The sequence below is a fragment of the Nerophis lumbriciformis genome, linkage group LG35 (assembly GCF_033978685.3).
Source record: "Nerophis lumbriciformis linkage group LG35, RoL_Nlum_v2.1, whole genome shotgun sequence".
NCBI lineage: Eukaryota > Metazoa > Chordata > Actinopteri > Syngnathiformes > Syngnathidae > Nerophis > Nerophis lumbriciformis.
This window is the reverse complement of record NC_084582.2, coordinates 25,982,708-26,001,055: the sequence shown is the minus strand read 5'-3', so window position 1 is coordinate 26,001,055 and position 18,348 is coordinate 25,982,708. Positions and strand designations below refer to the sequence as shown.

The following is an 18,348-nucleotide window of genomic DNA, read 5'->3' as shown; positions in this document are numbered from 1 at the left end:
CAATCTTTCCAACGTCCATTCTGACTTTTACATTACAAATTGACGTCATGCTATAGCTTTCAATTTTCTCATGCAATTTTCACAGGCAATTGGTGCCTCGTTTATTAATGATGAAGTGCTTTGGTTGTATAGACTCTGTAACCACAACATTAGGCACTTTTGTAGACTTGCACCAAGGCTACACAATCTCACTTAACAATGCACTTCTTTGATGGTCAGTCAAAATTGTGTACCGGTCATTTAACTGAAGTGCAGTATAATTAGACAAACCTTTGCATGACACAAATGCCTACACTGCAAATTATTTGACACATGCTCAGATTTAAAATTGTATTTCTAGAAATGTCCTCAGTTTTAAGAGCTATTTACTTATTTATAGTCATTGACTTTATAATTATTTCAGCATGAATAATTATATTTTGTCTTTTAGGATGAAGTAAAAGTAACTAGCTGCATAGACCGATAATTTCACTAGTTTTACTACATTTTTTCTAAAATGTAGTCTTTTTATCTTATATTTTGTCAGATCTTTTTTGCAGTAGTTTATGTGGCCCCCTCTTGTGTTGCCTCGGTGAATTACATAAGCCCATTCGTCAACTTCGGCGTATTCTGTTTCTAAATAAGTTTTCCATATAAAATTAATTGGGTACTGTATAAACCGTTTATGTGCCATCGAGTGACTTTTTGAGTTGGTAAGCTTTTCCTTAAATAATATCCAAACTCTCATACCGCCGTCGCCAAAGACTGTATTTGTCAAGCAAGTTCCCTTCCCTTATTACCAGGCGAATCGCGCTATTTCAAGCAATGTTTGAAATAATTAATACAGCCTGTGGGCCTCATAACACACAAACATACGATGCACACTTGTATATTGATTTAAAATGTGGCAGATACCAAGCGGCATATCTTTAAGCCTTGATGTATATGGACATTTCTAGGTCGTGTTCAAAATAGCGCCAAAGCGAAACAGGAAGTGATGTGGGGGGCTAAACTTAAGCCGCTTCCTTGCTCTCTGTGACGTCGGCTGTATTAGTGACGTAGCCAGGACAAGCTCGACGGTAGACCACCCTTGCAGAAAGCGGGACAAGAGTTCACATAATACTGTGCTGCCGACCTTGCCGTTCTGAATTCATAACATGGCGTTTGGAGAAACCATGGTGACCTCAAGTGTACCCGCCATACCACAGTTGGCAGCCAGCTCTGGAATGAAGCTGTCAAAAGGTAAAAATGGTCTACTTAGCTAATAGCATGCTAGCATGTTTAGGTGACGTCGGGTCACTACGTAGTCAAGTGGCGTTCGTATATCACAACCGGATGTAGATCCAGACCCTAAAGTGATAAACAAATCCAAAGTTTGCGTCCTGCTTGTAGTTGTGGCTACTAGCCATTTGGCTGTGTTAGAAGGCCATGGAACCCTATATCGTTTCTTAACGGTCACCTTGAAGGTGATTCACTTTATTACCGTGGCTTGGCTTCTTGCCACCCAACCACGGGATCTGCTAAGCCAGTCATGCGGCCTGCCACTAATGTTGGTGTGCAGACCGGAAGTCACTCACTGTCTGCCTCGTAAAGCCTTTGCACCGTGCTTCTAAAATGTCGCCCTTCTAGTGTTTCGGGTTGTTCTTAGGCTGGCGTTTCTGTAAATTCCTTCAAGAGAAAATATGGAGACAGGTATAGACTTCTGGTATTATTGTTTCACTGACACAGCTATGCTACTTTCATGTTAGAGACTCAAAACTAGTGTCAGTAAGGATGTATATCGTTAAGATGTTATCGATATCCACTAACCATGTTAAACCCAGATTCCGATCTAACAAAGGTCTTAACTCATTCTCCTTCTATGCCACATCAATATGGAATACACTCCTAACAGGTGTAAAAGAAAGTGCATCTCTATCCTCCTTCAAAACCACACTAAAAGAACACCTCCAGTCAACCTCAACCCTTGACTAACACCCTCCCCCTTCCACATCCCATCTCCCCGGATTGTAATTAACCAAATGTAAATAATCAAATGTATATACTTGTTCTTATGCTTTCTGAACTCACTATGTTCTCTGCTCGCTGTACATATCCTACCAAGTCAGACCTACCGGTACACTGTTTCAATGCCCATTTCTCTGATGATGCAATTGTTGATAACTGAAGTGCTGATATCAACGAAACCCTCCTCATCCCACCCCCCGGATTGTAAATAATTCAATGTATATACTCTGATGATTAACTTGTGGGATGACTGTATTATGCTGATAGTATATATTTGTTAGGGGGTTAGTGCATCTGCCTCACAATACGAAGGTCCTGAGCAGTCCTGGGTTCAAGCCCAGGCTCGGGATCTTTCTGTGTGGAGTTTGCATGTTCTCCCCGTGACTGCGTGGGTTCCCTCCGGGTACTCCGGCTTCCTCCCACCTCCAAAGACATGCACCTGGGGATAAGTTGATTGGCAACACTAAATTGGCCCTAGTATGTGAATGTTGTGGGCGCACCGGATTATAAGGTGCACTGCCCATGAATGCCATCCATCCATTTTCTACCGCTTGGTCTATTTTTAATCTTTTTTCATATATTAGGCACACCGGATTATAGGGCGCATTAAAGGAGTCATATTTATTTTATTTTTTTTTCTAAATGTAAAACACTTCCTTGTGGTCTACATAACATGAAATTGTAGTTCTTTGGTCAAAATGTTGCATGGATTATGTTTTACAGATCATCTTCAAGAGCGCCATGTGTAATGTTCTATATTTTCAATGGAACATTTAAAATGTTGGTGTTGTTTACTTGAGACTTATCTCTTATATTTGACTGCCATCTACTGGTGACACTTATAATTACACTCTGCACCAAATAAATTAGTGTAGAGTCCCGAAAGAGTTGGTACTGCAGGGAATTCTGGGTATTTGTTTTGTAGTGTTTATGTTGTGTTGCGGTGCAAATATTCTCCCGTAATGTGTTTGTCATTGTTGTTTAGTTTGGTTTCACAATATGGCATTTGTTTATGACCGTGGTGGCGTTGTTTATACGGCCACCCTTAGTGTGACATGAATGGCTGTTGAGTAAGAATGCCCTTCATTTACCTTTGCTTGGAGTGTTCATAAGCAAAATGGTCATTTTAATTGTCTATAATCATACAGACTGACAGCTTTTCTTGACATCTACAATTGAAGACCATTATCACCCCTTCCAACGCGTCAAAAGCATTGAGGTGGCTGAGCTTAACCTTATAGTCCGGAAAATGCCTTAAACAAAACGCCGGCAGAAAAAGCGATAATCGGAGACTTCCAGAATTTCGCGTCCTTTCAGATTTCAATGCGTAAAAAGACACAAAAAGTGCATTAACGCCAACACTGGATACTGATATTGATATTATAAATATCTGTATTCTTATCAGTACGGAATGATGTTAATAAAGATGTAAACATACATTTTTATTAGCACAAGATGTTGTTTCCCACCAACATCATGTAACATATTACAACAGGGAGTCTTTTATCAACACCTGCTTTTTAAGTCAATGATGTTTGAAGTGCAAGGTAGATGTTATGTCATCATCTTGTAAAGACCACACAGATCCATCACTGTGTTTCTATGCATTACAATTACTCAGCTAGAATTAATATTTGTGTTTGTAATCCTTGTGCAGAGTACAGACATTTTAAACGAGATATCGTAAATCAATACAATCAATTAGCATGTTAGGTGGGTGTGCATTTTGTAATAATAGCTATTGTAATGTGTGTTTATGTTGCACACAGACATGTTTGAGTGACAGACCGGAGGCCATAATGAGTGTGGACAGCTACCAATGTGTATGTTTTGTGTAGGGTGTTCTAATTAAATAAAAAGACCCAGTGATTACCTTATTTTTCACATTTTTGAGTGGATTCATCTTGGCCAGTGACGTACTGGATGGCTAGGATGCCGGTTGAGGAAGCGCGGTAGTGGCAGTTAAGTAAAGCGCGTTCACTTCAAACTGACTAACTCTCACTGGCGTGTGTGACTTTGAGAGATTTTTGAGGACAAAATATTGTTGCGTTACACACTTTTGTGTGGCGTAGATTCCTTGTTTGTGATTATTCCAAGCTGATTACCATCTACTCGTGTCTTTTTTTTCATGCGTAGCAGCGGCACTTGAACTGAATGTGACAGCGTGTCAAAATTATGACAGTCGGCTGAATTAAACAAATACTGATATCCGTATGATTTGTTAAGAATATTAAGTATTCCTCTACCGACCCAATTAGGAACCGGTCTCAAAAGATATATTGGTACTCTGTATACATCCCTGATTGTCAGTAGTCACTATTTGGCGTTTCTGGTGTCGTTCCTTTTTTTCCCTATAACAGGTACTGTAACTCATATTTCTTAATCCAAAGAGGTTCATTAGGTCTTGAAAAAATTACGTAATTGTATTCTTATAGCCAGACCTGTGTGTGTACTTCTGTACCTGATGGTTCTTCAGAAGGCATCACGTGACAACCTCTGGGGAAGGCAACAGTTGTAGACAAAACCGTCAGGTACAGAAGTAAACACACAGGTCTGGCTATAAGAATAACTTAATTTAAAAATGGGGACAGTACATATTGACGAACTTGAAGCGTAAATATGAAGATCGTAGCCGGTGGCTAATTTCCAACTTTTAATGCCAAACACATAAGAACAAGACTGCACCAAACAACAGGACAACAAGGCCACGTACAACAATAAAACAATGATAATAGAAAGTACAGTGGGACTAAAACAAAATTAAAACAATAAACCAAATTACTAATGACAGACCAGCATTTAAATGACCATAGAAAGTTGTATTTAAGTGTAAGAGTGCTCAAGTGCTAAAAAGTGCTTGAGTGTTAAGATATACACAAAGATAATTGCACATTGCCCATTACAAAATACTAATTCACAAGTTTGTCATTCAAGTGCTGGTGTAATTTACACCAGCACTTATTTTGCTTATAGGGACGTGTGTGTGCAGGTATTCTTGCTCAGGTTGGCATACATAGTTGTGATTATGTACGCACTCGTTCACATTTGCATACATAACAATGTGTATGTAACCAGACAGGGTTACAAGACTGGTTTATCACCAGAAAAAATCTCTCTAAAAACAACCCATATCCCTAATAATGCAGTAATCAATTATATGTGACAATAAAACACATTCAGTGGATTTCAAGACTCATTATGAGTGCAGTTTTTGATTTTCAAGTAACCACAGTTTTAGACTTTTTCTTTTCGATTGATTTCAGTTGGTCTTTTTAAATTCTTTTCGTGGAGGTGGAGTCAGTCAATGGAGAATCTTGTACATACACTAAGGAAGCATCTGGATCATTTAATATATTTACCCAACTTTGTTACTGTTAATATTTTACTTGTTACTTTTATGGAAGCCATAATTTTATTCAAAGTGGGCAAAGACACCTGCAATTTGGAATCAATCTGCAAACAAGCGATACACTCACTCGTTAGGTGAGCAGAAGTCTTCACTGGCACAACCTCTGAATAGAATCCCTTAATTCTCATTGTCATCATGGTTAGCCACAAAATCAATAAGAGGGGATGATGAGAAGAATAAAGACACACAAAGACGGCTCAGTTGGTAGAGCGGCCGTGCCAGCAACTTGAAGGTTCTAGGTTCACTTCCCGCTTCCGCCATCCTCCTCACAGCCGTCGAGTCATTAGGAAAGGCGCTTTACCAACTTTTCTCCCAGTGCCACCCACACTGGTTTAAATGTAGCTTAAAGATGTGGATAATAGGTTTCACTTGGACTGGGCGATTATATGATTGTGATCGTTGGTCGCAATTAAATTGAGTTTGATCACGGTAATTAGCTGTTAGTATATTTCCTCTATCAAACATGGCAGAAAAGTCTGTTAGAAATTGCCGCAGTAGGCAAGCAACGATGCTTGGTATAATCCTGCACAGAACGATCCACGTTTATTGACTGTGATCCTGTGTGTGTCTGTGAATGTGTGTGTTTGTGTACATTTGCGTGTGTTTGTGTAAAAGTGTGTCCGTGCGCGACCATCTCGTTCCACCGTCGTGAAAGTCAGTCTCCTCACGACGTAATTAATGTTCAACCGCGCTGTGCTTCGTCCCCCTTACACAGCTGGAAGTGTAGCACAGAAGAACAAAATAAAGAAATATGAGTAAAACTAGCACAGACGTTGAAACACAACATTGAAAAGGAGCAACAACTTTTGTTTCACTATCTGCTGCAGCTCACCAGTAATCATCCCCCGAATGCGGACATGCAGGCACTCAGAGAATGTCTTGTGACTGCATTGGTCCCAACTGAGAGAATCAACACACCTCTAATGTAATCATAAAATGCATCTAAAATATATTATTTTATATATATTTCTTTTAAATATATTATTTTTTTAAATATTTTATTTTATATAATTTTATATCTCTTTTATATTTTTTTATCAGACTTTTTGTTTGTGGCTGCAAAAATTCCACTCCTATGATATAACATGTACAAAAAAAAAACTGTCACTACTGTTGGAGTACAAGCACAATATCATAGTATAAAAAACCTCTGCAGACAGACACTTTGTGTTGTTTTTTTTGTTTTTTGTGGATTTAAAAAAAAAAAAAAATGTTGTCCCTGAAATAATCATTAAACTTGTATGTGTTGGTACACATTATTTTACAATACCTCATTCAATATAAGATACAGAATTTGAGTTTAAAAAACTTCACCATTTGGGTGGAGTTGCCAAAGCACTGGTGAGAAGCACTGATGTATACAAGTAATTAAAGAATACAAATAATTTACCATTTGAAAGTGTTCTTTAGTAAATCTTAACTTGAAATAAAAGTCTTATACTGTATTACAGTACACCAATTCTACTTTAATTTACTGCAGAATGTTTGTGATGACAAGCAGAAAACCAAAATAACTTTGAGAGGGAAAAATGTTGTTCTCTTTACCTCCACAAAACTTACCGAAAAAGAACCAAACCGTGACTCTAAAACTAGGTATGGACCCCAGCGTGGCTTACCTGTACTGTTACATCTCTACTAAACACAAATATAGATGTGAACAAAATGACAGTTGTCAGCTGTTAGCATTTATTATTACCTTGATCAATCCATCCATCCATCTTCTTCCGCTTATCCGAGGTCGGGTCGCGGGGGCAGCAGCCTAAGCAGGGAAGCCCAGACTTCCCTCTCCCCAGCCACTTCGTCCAGCTCCTCCCGGGGGATCCCGAGGCGTTCCCAGGCCAGCCGGGAGACATAGTCTTCCCAACGTGTCCTGGGTCTTCCCCGTGGCCTCCTACCGGTCGGACGTGCCCTAAACACCTCCCTAGGGAGGCGCTCGGGTGGCATCCTGACCTGATGCCCGAACCACCTCATCTGGCTCCTCTCGATGTGGAGGAGCAGCGGCTTTACTTTGAGGTGAGGGATCAGACAAAGAGCAGCTCGAAGACTTCTCACCTTGATCAAACATGGTGAAAATGTCTTTTACAAGATACTGTAGTAGTAAACCGTAGGGATGGAGTAGTCTGTATAATCATGCACGGGACAATTTCCGCTTTTTTTTTTTAATCGTAATATTAATCAAGATCGGATGACATGAAAAAAATAATCGTGATAATTTTTTTTGCCGTATCGCACAGCGCTAGATTTCACTATTAGAGTCACTAGAGAAAAAGCGCTATATAAATATAATTCACTTCACTTCTATACAGTTTCAATGTGAATTATGCACCATTTCACATGAAATCCAAAGTTATTCAGAACAAATAGGACTGCAGCTATCGATTATTTTATTAATTGAGTCATTTATCGACTAGTTTGATTAATGGGATAATGTGGTCCAGATGTTATAATTTTTTAGTCCCACTCATTAAACAGCAGCCCGAACATCAATGCAGGGAAGCACTCCGGTTACTTTGGTGCAAAGGACTACTTCGGGTTCCCATAGGCGCTAATTGTGTATATTTTGCTTATGACATGTGTATTGTTAGGTATTGATCATTAATTTCCCCCCTCATTACAGCAATAGTACTAGTTAGTGTTCTACCTAACATTTGTGTGTAATGTAGTTATTGTGTTTGACCGTGAGTGGAGTCTAAGTCATGAGTCATCTCCTTACCCCTGCTTTCTGTCGTGTATTAAGAATTGTGTGTCAATTGTTGTTGCCCATGCAACAAGTGCATTTTTACATTGTTGGTCTTGACAAAGAACATGTTTGCTTGCTTTGTGTCTCTGCAGAACATTTCATCGTTGCAGTGCCTGTAGCTGTGGTCGCTGCCGTAGGGGGCTTCCTGGTCAGTCGCTACCTGAGTGGGCGCAGCTGCAAAAAGGGCATGGTGAACACATGCATCAGCAAAGATAGTCCCAAAGTGGTGCACAGCTTCGACATGGAGGACATTGGCACCAAGGCTGTGTACTGCCGCTGCTGGAAGTCAAAGAAGGTCAGCTCGCAACCCCATTTTGGATTCTGAGTCATTGTAGTATTGCAAGGATTAAAGTCTCCATTATTTAGGCGTTAAATTTGTCGATAATCGTGTCCTGAGCAATTGAGGCAAAACGGAGTGCACTAGTTGCTGTCGATTCCCTCTCAACATAATATGTAGTCTGAAGAAGAACATGTCAGCTGTGGGAAATTGAGTTACATCCATAGAATGTATTAGTATGTTGGCATGGAAACATGACCTGAGAACATTCAGAAAGATTATTTCATCCCACAAAGATAAATATTAGTTAATTTTCTTCAAGATGGTTTCATAATAAATATAATTGAATAAATCAAGCGTATTTTAAAATACATCCTTACTATAATAAGTCTGTCTGAACAACAGCATATATTTATTTTAGTACATTAAACCTACAGTGTAAACATTTTTGCAGTTTTGCAAAACAGCTGTACCTCGATTTACAAACTTACTTGGTTCTTGAAAATGGTCCGTAAACCGAAGATGTTGTATAGTGTAGCAAACTTTCCCATAAAACTCTATGTAAACATGAATAATTAGTTCTAGTCTTGACAAAAGTCCCTATTTTAGTTTAAAAAAAACAACACTTTTTACGGTATATAAACATTAAAGTGCAGTGGTTCTTAACCTAGGTTCGATCGAACCCTAGGGGTTCGGTGAGTCGGGCTCAGGGGTTCGGCGGAGGTCAAGACACGCCCAACTCATTATTATTACGGACACGGTAACAGCAGAAGTCAGACTGATTTGCAGGTGTGTAATTTGTTGTGAGTTTATGCACTGTTTTGGTTTTGTTGTTTGAACAAGGTGATGTTCATGCACGTTTCATTTTGTGCACCAGTAAAAAAACATGGTAACACTTTAGTATGTGGAACATATTCACCATTAATTAGTTGCTTATTAACATGCAAATTAGTAACATATTGGCTCTTAACTAGTCATTATTAAGTACTTATTAATGCCTATTATTATTATTATTATTATAAGCCTAACCCTCTAACCCTAGCCCTAACCAAATAACCCTAACCCTAACCAAATAACTCTAAATGAAGTCTTTGTTACTTAGAATATGTTCCCCATACTAAAGTGTTACCATAAACATATAACTTCGTCTTGAATTTGAAAAAAACCAGCATTTTATTTTTCACTAAAGAAGGGTTCGGTGAATGCGCATATGACACTGGTGGGGTTCGGTACCTCCAACGAGGTTAAGAACCACTGTTATAGTGTCTATATACAGTAAATTCCGGACTATAAGCCGCTACTTTTTTTCCCTGCGCTTTGAACCCGAATGCTTATAAAACGATACGGCTAATTTATGGGTTTTCCTCTTACAATGGCATTCTCTTTGTATTGTTCCAGTTTCACAAGTTACTCCGTAAAATCATCCAAACGTCATCCTGGAGTTATTGAGTCTGTTTAGCTGATTGTAGAGCTAGCTTCCACAGCTGGTGGGTCCATGTCTTCAAAATGCCAGCCCCCGACGACTTCAAGCGGCATGCAAAATGAATGAATGAATGAATGAATGAAGAGTTTGTACCGCAAGACATGGTTCGAACACAAAGGCATATTTGGTGCGATATGAAGGTTCGCAAACCCAAAAGGTCCCAAATTGAGCCGTTCGGAAATCGAGGTTCCACCGTATTTACATTAATGATGGGTCATATAACACTGAAGCAACGATGCATCATGAAACACACCAAGTACTTTGATGCCTGAAAGTGTGTGTAACCTTTAAGGGGAAAAAAAAAAGGGCTACACACCCATTAAGAAAAACAAGAGGGAAACATTAAAGAACACAACCATCACAAATCCAAATATATACAGTCAAAGTTAGAAAGTTAGAATTATTTTTTTCAGGGTCAAACGTCATCATTTTGTCAACCTGTATTACCGTACCTTTTACAGGCATTGGTTTATCTAAGAAGTTAAAGTTATCAATCAATCAATCGATCACAATGTATTTATTTAGCCCTTAATCACAAGTGTCTCAGAGGGCTTCACAAACCACAACGACATCCCTTGATCTGAAGCCACGTTTAACACAGCTATCATTTTCTCTTTTTCCTGTAGCAGCTTGATGTACTGTATTTTTCGGACTATAAGTCGCTCCGGAGTATAAGTCGCACCGGCCGAAAATGCATAATAAAGAAGGAAAAAAAACATATAAGTCGCATTTTTTGGGGAAATTTATTTGATAAAACCCAACACCAAGAATAGACATTTGAAAGGCAATTTAAAATAAATAAAGAATAGTGAACAACAGGCTGAATAAGTGTATGTTATATGAGGCATAAATAACCAACTGGTATGTTAACGTAACATATTATGGTAAGAGTCATTCAAATAACTATAACATATAGAACATGCTATACGTTTACCAAACAATCTGTCACTCCTAATCGCTAAATCCCATGAAATCTTATACGTCTAGTCTCTTACGTGAATGAGCTAAATAATATTATTTGATATTTTACGGTAATGTGTTAATAATTTCACACATAAGTCGCTCCTGAGTATAAGTCGCACCCCCGGCCAAACTATGAAAAAAACTGCGACTTATAGTCCGAAAAATACGGTACACCCATGTGACGTTACTGACATCTAGTGTACTAATCACTATTGTGGGGATCCTTCATCAGCTGAACAAATTTAAAAAAAAAAAAAAAAAAAAAAAAAAGACGCCATAGTGTCGGCTGATCATTGACTATGGGAAAAATCTAACAAATCAGATTGGACAAAGAAATTCCTTAGTTGAAGACGTAGTTGTAAAAAGAACAATAATAAAAGAGGCACAGCCATCATGTTAAAGCACATGTAGAGGTAGCTAAAGCTACGGGATGCTGACTACTCATGATACTTCAAATGCACTGACTGCCCAGGTTGACAAGTGGACATGAGGACCAATCAACTCACCATCAAAATATAATATAAAATATATAAGGAAATTACATCATGTGTAAAACAAACAATAAAACATGGTTGCCGACAGCAATGTTTTTCAACCACTGTGCCGTGGCACACTAGTGTGCCGTGAGATACAGTCTGGTGTGCCGTGGGAGATTATCTAATTTCACCTATTTGGGTTAAAAATATTTTTGCAAACCAGTAAATATAGTCTGCAAATGATGTGTTGTTTTTGAGTGTCGGGGTTGTCGAGAGCTCGGCAGAGTAACCGTGTAATACTCTTCCATATCAGTAGGTGGCAGCCAGTAGCTAATTGCTTTGTAGATGTCGGAAACAGCAGGAGGCAGTGTGGAGGTAAAAAGCTTAAACCAAAAATAAACAAAAGGTGAGTGTCCCTGAGAAAAGGCATTGAAGCTTAGGGAAGGCTATGCAGAACGAAACTAAACCTGAACTGGCTACAAAGTAAACAAAAACAGAATGCTGGACTACAGCAAAGACTTACTGTGGAGCAAAGACGGCGCCCACAATGTACATCCGAACATGACATGACAATCAAAGATGTCCCCACAAAGAAGGATTAAATCAACTGAAGTATTATTGATTGCTAAAACAAAGTAGATGCGGGAAATATCGCTCAAAGGAAGACATGAAACTGCTACAGGAAAATACAAAAAAAAAGAGAAAAAGCCACCAATATAGGAGCGCAAGACAAGAACTAAAACACTACACACAGGAAAACAGCAAAAAACTCAAAAGAAGTCATGGTGTGATGTGACAGGTGGTGACAGTACACCTACTTTGAGACAAGAGCTATATTGATGCATGCTTGGTTAAAGTCATATCCAACAATTGCAACAACTACTTTTTAATGTCAACTGAGTTTCGTTTTTTTAATGTTTTCTGCTGGTGGTGTGCCTTCGGATTTTTTCAACGCAAAAAATGTGCCTCGGCTCAAAAAAGGTTGAAAAACACTGGCCTACAGCCACAGCTTCAATTTAAAGAATTGTATTTTGTGAGCACTCAATTGATGATATCGAGGAATTGGTGATACATGGTCAAAATCTCGTGAAAATGTTCATCAAACCGAATCCTATGGACTGTGGGGCCGTACAAAAACCGAGGTGCCACCTTATCTGTCCTAATCTTTGTTTTTCTTCTCCTTGCAGTTCCCGTACTGCGACGGTGCCCACAGCAAACACAATGAGGAAACCGGGGACAATGTGGGACCCCTTATCATTAAGAAGAAGGACGCCTGAGCCAACCAATCACAACTTCCCTGTAGTGTGTTCAAGCATGGCCACGCCGTCTATTGGAGCTTTACTACAGGTGTTGTCAATAGCATCTGCTACTACTTGTACACTAAGTGACATCAAGGAGATGTTTGAGTTCAAGATTGCTAGCAGCAAAGACAAAAAGTATTTATCCTCTAAAAATGGTTTGCGTCAACTGTCTTTCACGGAGTGTGCAGCAGGTGGTTAAAATGATCTTTGCCACTTTCTAACTTAAGCTCTAGCCTTAAATGAAATAAAAACACACTACTCTTATGAATGTTGAGAGTTTATTGTGCGCCAAAAGCTAGATGTTTCTCCTAAATCATGTTTGTCAACCGCTGGGAACTCTGCTTACAAATGTTTTGTTGGGGTTTCTTTCTTTAGGTGTTCTATTTGCAAAGTGGGATATGATTCTTCTGTATGATGTAAATAAACTTTTTTTGCACTGCAACTTGATGATCACGTCTTATATATTTGTGTGTGTGTGTGTGTGTGTGTGTGTGTGTGTGTGTGTGTGTGTGTGTGTGGCCGCCTTCTGCAGTGTCCACCCCCATTAGCACGCAGTGGCCATTTTAAGACGCGTCAGTGTGTGTGGTGACCGCTAGAAGACGCTGTGTTTACACCAGCAGTCGTGTCCAGATCGTGCACGCGAGTGCTAGTGGGGGCCCCTGCTGCTAACGGCGACACACGCGCGCGAGCATGGGCGCGTGCACGTCGTATGTGGCTGCGTGCCAGATGCAAGCAGGACTCTCACAAGAGGTGGACTGGACTCTGCGTCCTGTGAGGAGTCACCTGGAAGCGGCCGTGTTTCATGCTCATTAGCGCCCATTATGTGTTCAACTTATTATTGTCATCACCTCACAGGAAAACAACATACAAAACAATTTCTAGTCTAATTTTAAACAACGTAAAACATGAATTACACTGCTAATACATGCATATAGTATTAACATTAGTTAGTATAAAGTACTTCAGTTTACACACACATAATGATAATGAAACAAAAACATTTTAGACTACGGTAATTGTTCAGTAATAAACTCTGTTATACATTTACCCATTATAAAGTTTTTTGAAATATTTATCCTGTACTCATCAATTTATGTTATTTCCATTCTTGTTCTTGTTTACTCTTCAAATATACTCTCCTTATTACAGAATCTACTCTACTCCTTTATTTATTTAATAGTTATGACCAAATAAGCTATCTACAAGCTTTTATTAACGTGTTACACATCTTTAACATGTTTATTTATATATTAAAAAATGAGTAAACATAGAAGAATCAGTAATTGTTGTGACCAGAATGGATAAATGTGTAATAAATGAAAATACTTTATTAAAGTGCATGATGAATTCAGGATAATTTATGACTCTGGGTTTCTCACTGTTTAATGAAAACTGAATGAAAGTCAGCATTAGTATTATTATGATTGTAAAACAGCATGCGTATACAATGTACTGTATGTATGTGTGTGTATATATATATATATATATATATATATATATATATATATATATATATATATATATATATATATATATATATATATATATGTATATATATATATATATATATATATATATATATATATATACGTATATATATATATATATATATATATATATATATATATATATATATATATATATATACACGTATACTGTATATAGCCTATATATATATACCAATAATATATTATTATTATTGTAAACCAGTATGCGCATACTGGTTTACAATAATAATCATAATAATAATAATATATTATTGTTATACATATATATATATATATATACATGGATGGATTGTTATACATATATATATATATATATATATATATATATATATATATATTACAATAATATATTATTATTATCATTATTATTGTAAACCAGTATGCGTATATATTACAATATATACACTGCACACACACACACACACACACACATATATATATGTATATATATATATATATATATATATATATATATATATATATATATATATATATATATATGTATATATATATAAGTGAGTTTTTCCTTGCCCTTATGTGGGCTTTGTACCGAGGATGTCGTTGTGGCTTGTGCAGCCCTTTGAGACACTTGTGATTTAGGGCTATATAAATAAACATTGATTGATATATATATATATATATATATATATATATATATATATATATATATATATATATATATTTATATATATACATATATATATATGTATATGTATGTATGCAGTGTATATATATTAATACATATAATGGCGACGCTTAAAGGCACAGGAAGTAAACAAACTTTAATGACATGAATAAAGGGTAGGATAAAAAAAGCTCTTCTTTCTACTCCTTTTCGGATACAATTGGCAGTGTGCTAGTGTGAACATGTGTTCTTTTGTAGTGCATGTTGCAAACAAAAATATTGTGTTTATATGTGTTAGTATTAATCTACTACAGGGGTGTCCGAACTTTTTCCAGTTTGGACACTTTTTCCATATATTTTGTACATTTAAGATGCGAAAAGCAATCCAATTTCGGTCAATATATGCTAGTATATTTCAACAAAACATACAGGTATATTTAAATTGAATTAAAAAAAACAATGGGCACCAGGTCATACACACCTTGACATTTAATAAATACATACATAAATAGGAAAATCTAAATAAATATATAATTGAGAACATCTAAATAAATATATAAATGAGAAAATAAAATAGGAAAATAAGAAGATAGATTTTTATTTGCCATTTTTCACATTTTAAGAGATACTGATTTTGGGCTTTATTAACCAGAAGCTATCAAGTTATCAATATTAATATGAAATACATGTGTTTATTTAAATATTTCACTCTGTGAATAGCGCGTCCTCGGAATATAGTTTGAACGGAAATCCTCCCAACAGAAGAACTTGTCAAAGTTGTTGTAGTGGGCTGAGATGCATATTAACATGTTATTGTATTGTGCTAACAGTCGTTAGCATGGTGGCGTGTGGCACGTTGAGCGTGTTCAAAAGTGCCGACTTCCGGCCACACTTGGGATGTTTGCGAGTGTTTCCTTGGGTCGTCGTGACCGCCACGCCACGCCACGCCACGCCACGCCACGCCGCCGAGTCCACTTCGCATTTTGAGCGACGCCCCCAAATTCCATGCCGAGTGTTTGCAGACCCTCCGGGACGGAGAGGTGGAGGAGGACTCGGCAGCTCGGCCGTCTGTGTTCACCAGCAGCGCCAACACGCCATTATCGGTCCATGACTTCACTCCGCCTTCCTGACAGCGGCGTTCGGTCAACGCGGGCTACTTTTCCCCCCTCGAAGGTAAGATGGTTCCTAAGCTACTTCCTGGTTCGTTGCGGCTGCTTTGTGTGTTGTTGTCGCCTTTCCGTGTCGCAGCGACCACTCGGACTGGTCAGCGCCTCGTCGTCGTCGTCGTCTTAGGTAACATCAAGTCCGGCCACAAGCTTCGCCATTGTGCTCCTAAACACACTTTAAAACACGCCGCGGTGCCTTAATGTCCACGCCATACGTGTCCATTGTCGTGTTTGTCCACTAACATGTCCGCGGAATATACCCTGCTTCTTTTTTTTCTTCCCCCTTCTTCCCAGCCACCGCATCGTTGCGCACCTCGCCGCTGCTCGTCGTCGATAGCAGGACAAAAGACAGCCTGTTTTTTTTCTTTTTGGACGCTTCTCCTTCCCTGCGCCGCTGCTGGCACACATAAGAGCAGTCGTCAAAATGTATTTGAAAAGCGCGCTCCACATTTGACCTGCGCATATGCGCATATCTTTGCATATTGTTGTCGCTCTGTTATTGATTGCATTGATATACCGTGAAATTCTTAAAGGGATACTAACCTCCTGCATGCGGAAACCCCTGCAAGCTCACAGCTGCCTCTTTTACCCCACTTGATCATGAGTATTATTATTATTTTTATTATTATTATGATGTTTTTGTGTGGCTAACATTTCTGTTCTGGTGTCGCTCCCCAGGACTCCACGGCTGCTGCAGAGAATGGGAATAAGGACGCAGGCCGAGGTTTGCCATTTTGGCTGAAGTGAGAGGACTTCAATCCCCGCAGCACGCACACAAGGACACAAACCGCCGCCCACGTTCACGGATATGTCCACAGCGGTGGACATTGCTGGCCCTTCCTCGCCAGACCCGGCTAACAGCGGCGCTAAAATCCCCAACGAGCCGCTCAGACCCAGCCTCAAACGCTCCAACCACCCCTACGGACTCTCCCATTTTGTCGCCACCCCTTCCCAAGCCATGGACGTCAAGGGCCTCATCCAGCCCTCCCCGGAACAGGAGCAGGCGGCCCCGCCCGGCCCCGCCAAGCCTCGCCGCGCCCCTTCCTGGCCCGACATGTGGGAGTCGCCCAGCGGGCTTCACCTTGCCCACGCCGCAGAACTCCTGATGCGCGCCGGGCTGCTCGCTCTGACCCCTGCCGCCGCGGAGCAGGCCGGCTCCGGCGCCCAAAGCAGCCAGGTGGCGGAGGCGAAGGGAGGCAAGGGGGACGGCGAGGGCGGCGGATCCGGGCCCGAAGAGGAGGAAGAGGACTCACCTGGATGCAGGGCGGACATCCAGCCCTTCCTGGGCGCTTGGTTCCCCTTCAGCCCCACTCTCTTGCCGCTCGCCGGGTTCCAGATGGGCGGAGGCCACTGGAGGAGCGCGGCCATGGGTGCCGAGGGCATGGAGGGCCTGGTGGCTGAGGGCCACTCTCCCGGCTCCCTGGGCGGCGGCAGCGGAAGCAGGAGGAAGAGGAAGCGCTGCGGCGAATGCGTTCCGTGCCGGCGGCAGACAAACTGCGAACAGTGCAGCAGCTGCCGCAACCGTAAGAGGGGACACCAGATCTGTAAATACAGGAAGTGCGAGGAGCTGAAGAGGAAGCCGGGAGGCCCCGGGTTCGAGAGCAGAGTGTCCGCGTTTGACCTCAGAGGCTCCGACTTTTCTTTGGGCCTGGCACAGGAGAGGAGCAGCGGCGCCTTGGATGGATAATACGTTTGCCGCACAGGATCGCGCTTTGGATGATTGTTGAGGAGCTGCAATGTAAACACACACACACACACACACACACACACACACACACACACACTGGACACAATGTTAACAAGCTGGGTCAGAGACGTGGACATGATGTGTTGAGTGCACAGCGGCACTTCTGTTCTAGAATGTTCTCACTCATCCTTTCTTTTGACAATCAGCGAATTGGAGAGAGGAGAGAGAGAAGGATACCAAGTGTCACCGTTTCCATGATGACTGTAAATAGACTGTAAATAACATTATGTCTTTTTTACATCCCTTTCCAGTTTGGATGTATTGTGTTGCAAAAAACAAACAAAAAAAAAAAGAAAGAAAAAGAGCCAAGATGTTTTGTTTCTAACGGGGACTCTCGATTCTGTTGTCACCGCATCACCGAGTCGTCTAAATTATTTCATGTGCAACTTGTACGTATAGATCTGTTTGCCCTTTTGAAATAAAAGAAATTGGCCATGTGCGCTTGTCTACATGCTTTTTAAGTAAGTAAATATTATTCTCTACACTTTATAATTAGGTAATTATTATTATCTACATGCTTTATAATGTGGGCGATACTGAAAGTGTTAGCATCCATTTGATACCAACCAAATACGGGAGCTGATATTGCCGCTGCCAATACTTTCTGGTTGAACACTTAAGATCACTAAAAGATCTTGTGATTTTTCTTTTTAACGTGTTTATCGTG

At 39.8% G+C, this 18,348-nt stretch overlaps 2 protein-coding genes across 2 annotated transcripts; both read left to right on the top strand.

Moving 5' to 3' along the window:
* Nucleotides 1-1,019: 1,019 nt before the first annotated feature.
* On the top strand, nucleotides 1,020-13,077 carry LOC133575231 (CDGSH iron-sulfur domain-containing protein 1-like). Its single transcript, XM_061927813.2, has 3 exons — nucleotides 1,020-1,221; nucleotides 8,228-8,430; nucleotides 12,522-13,077. The coding sequence occupies exons 1-3, from the start codon at nucleotides 1,137-1,139 to the stop codon at nucleotides 12,609-12,611; spliced, it is 378 nt and encodes a 125-aa protein (XP_061783797.1). The 5' UTR covers nucleotides 1,020-1,136; the 3' UTR covers nucleotides 12,612-13,077.
* A 2,510-nt stretch (nucleotides 13,078-15,587) lies between these two features.
* LOC133575221 (uncharacterized) lies at nucleotides 15,588-18,146 on the top strand. The gene is made up of 2 exons (XM_061927798.2): nucleotides 15,588-15,941; nucleotides 16,613-18,146. The coding sequence occupies exon 2, from the start codon at nucleotides 16,743-16,745 to the stop codon at nucleotides 17,619-17,621; it is 879 nt and encodes a 292-aa protein (XP_061783782.1). The 5' UTR covers nucleotides 15,588-15,941; nucleotides 16,613-16,742; the 3' UTR covers nucleotides 17,622-18,146.
* The last annotated feature ends 202 nt before the right edge of the window (nucleotides 18,147-18,348 follow it).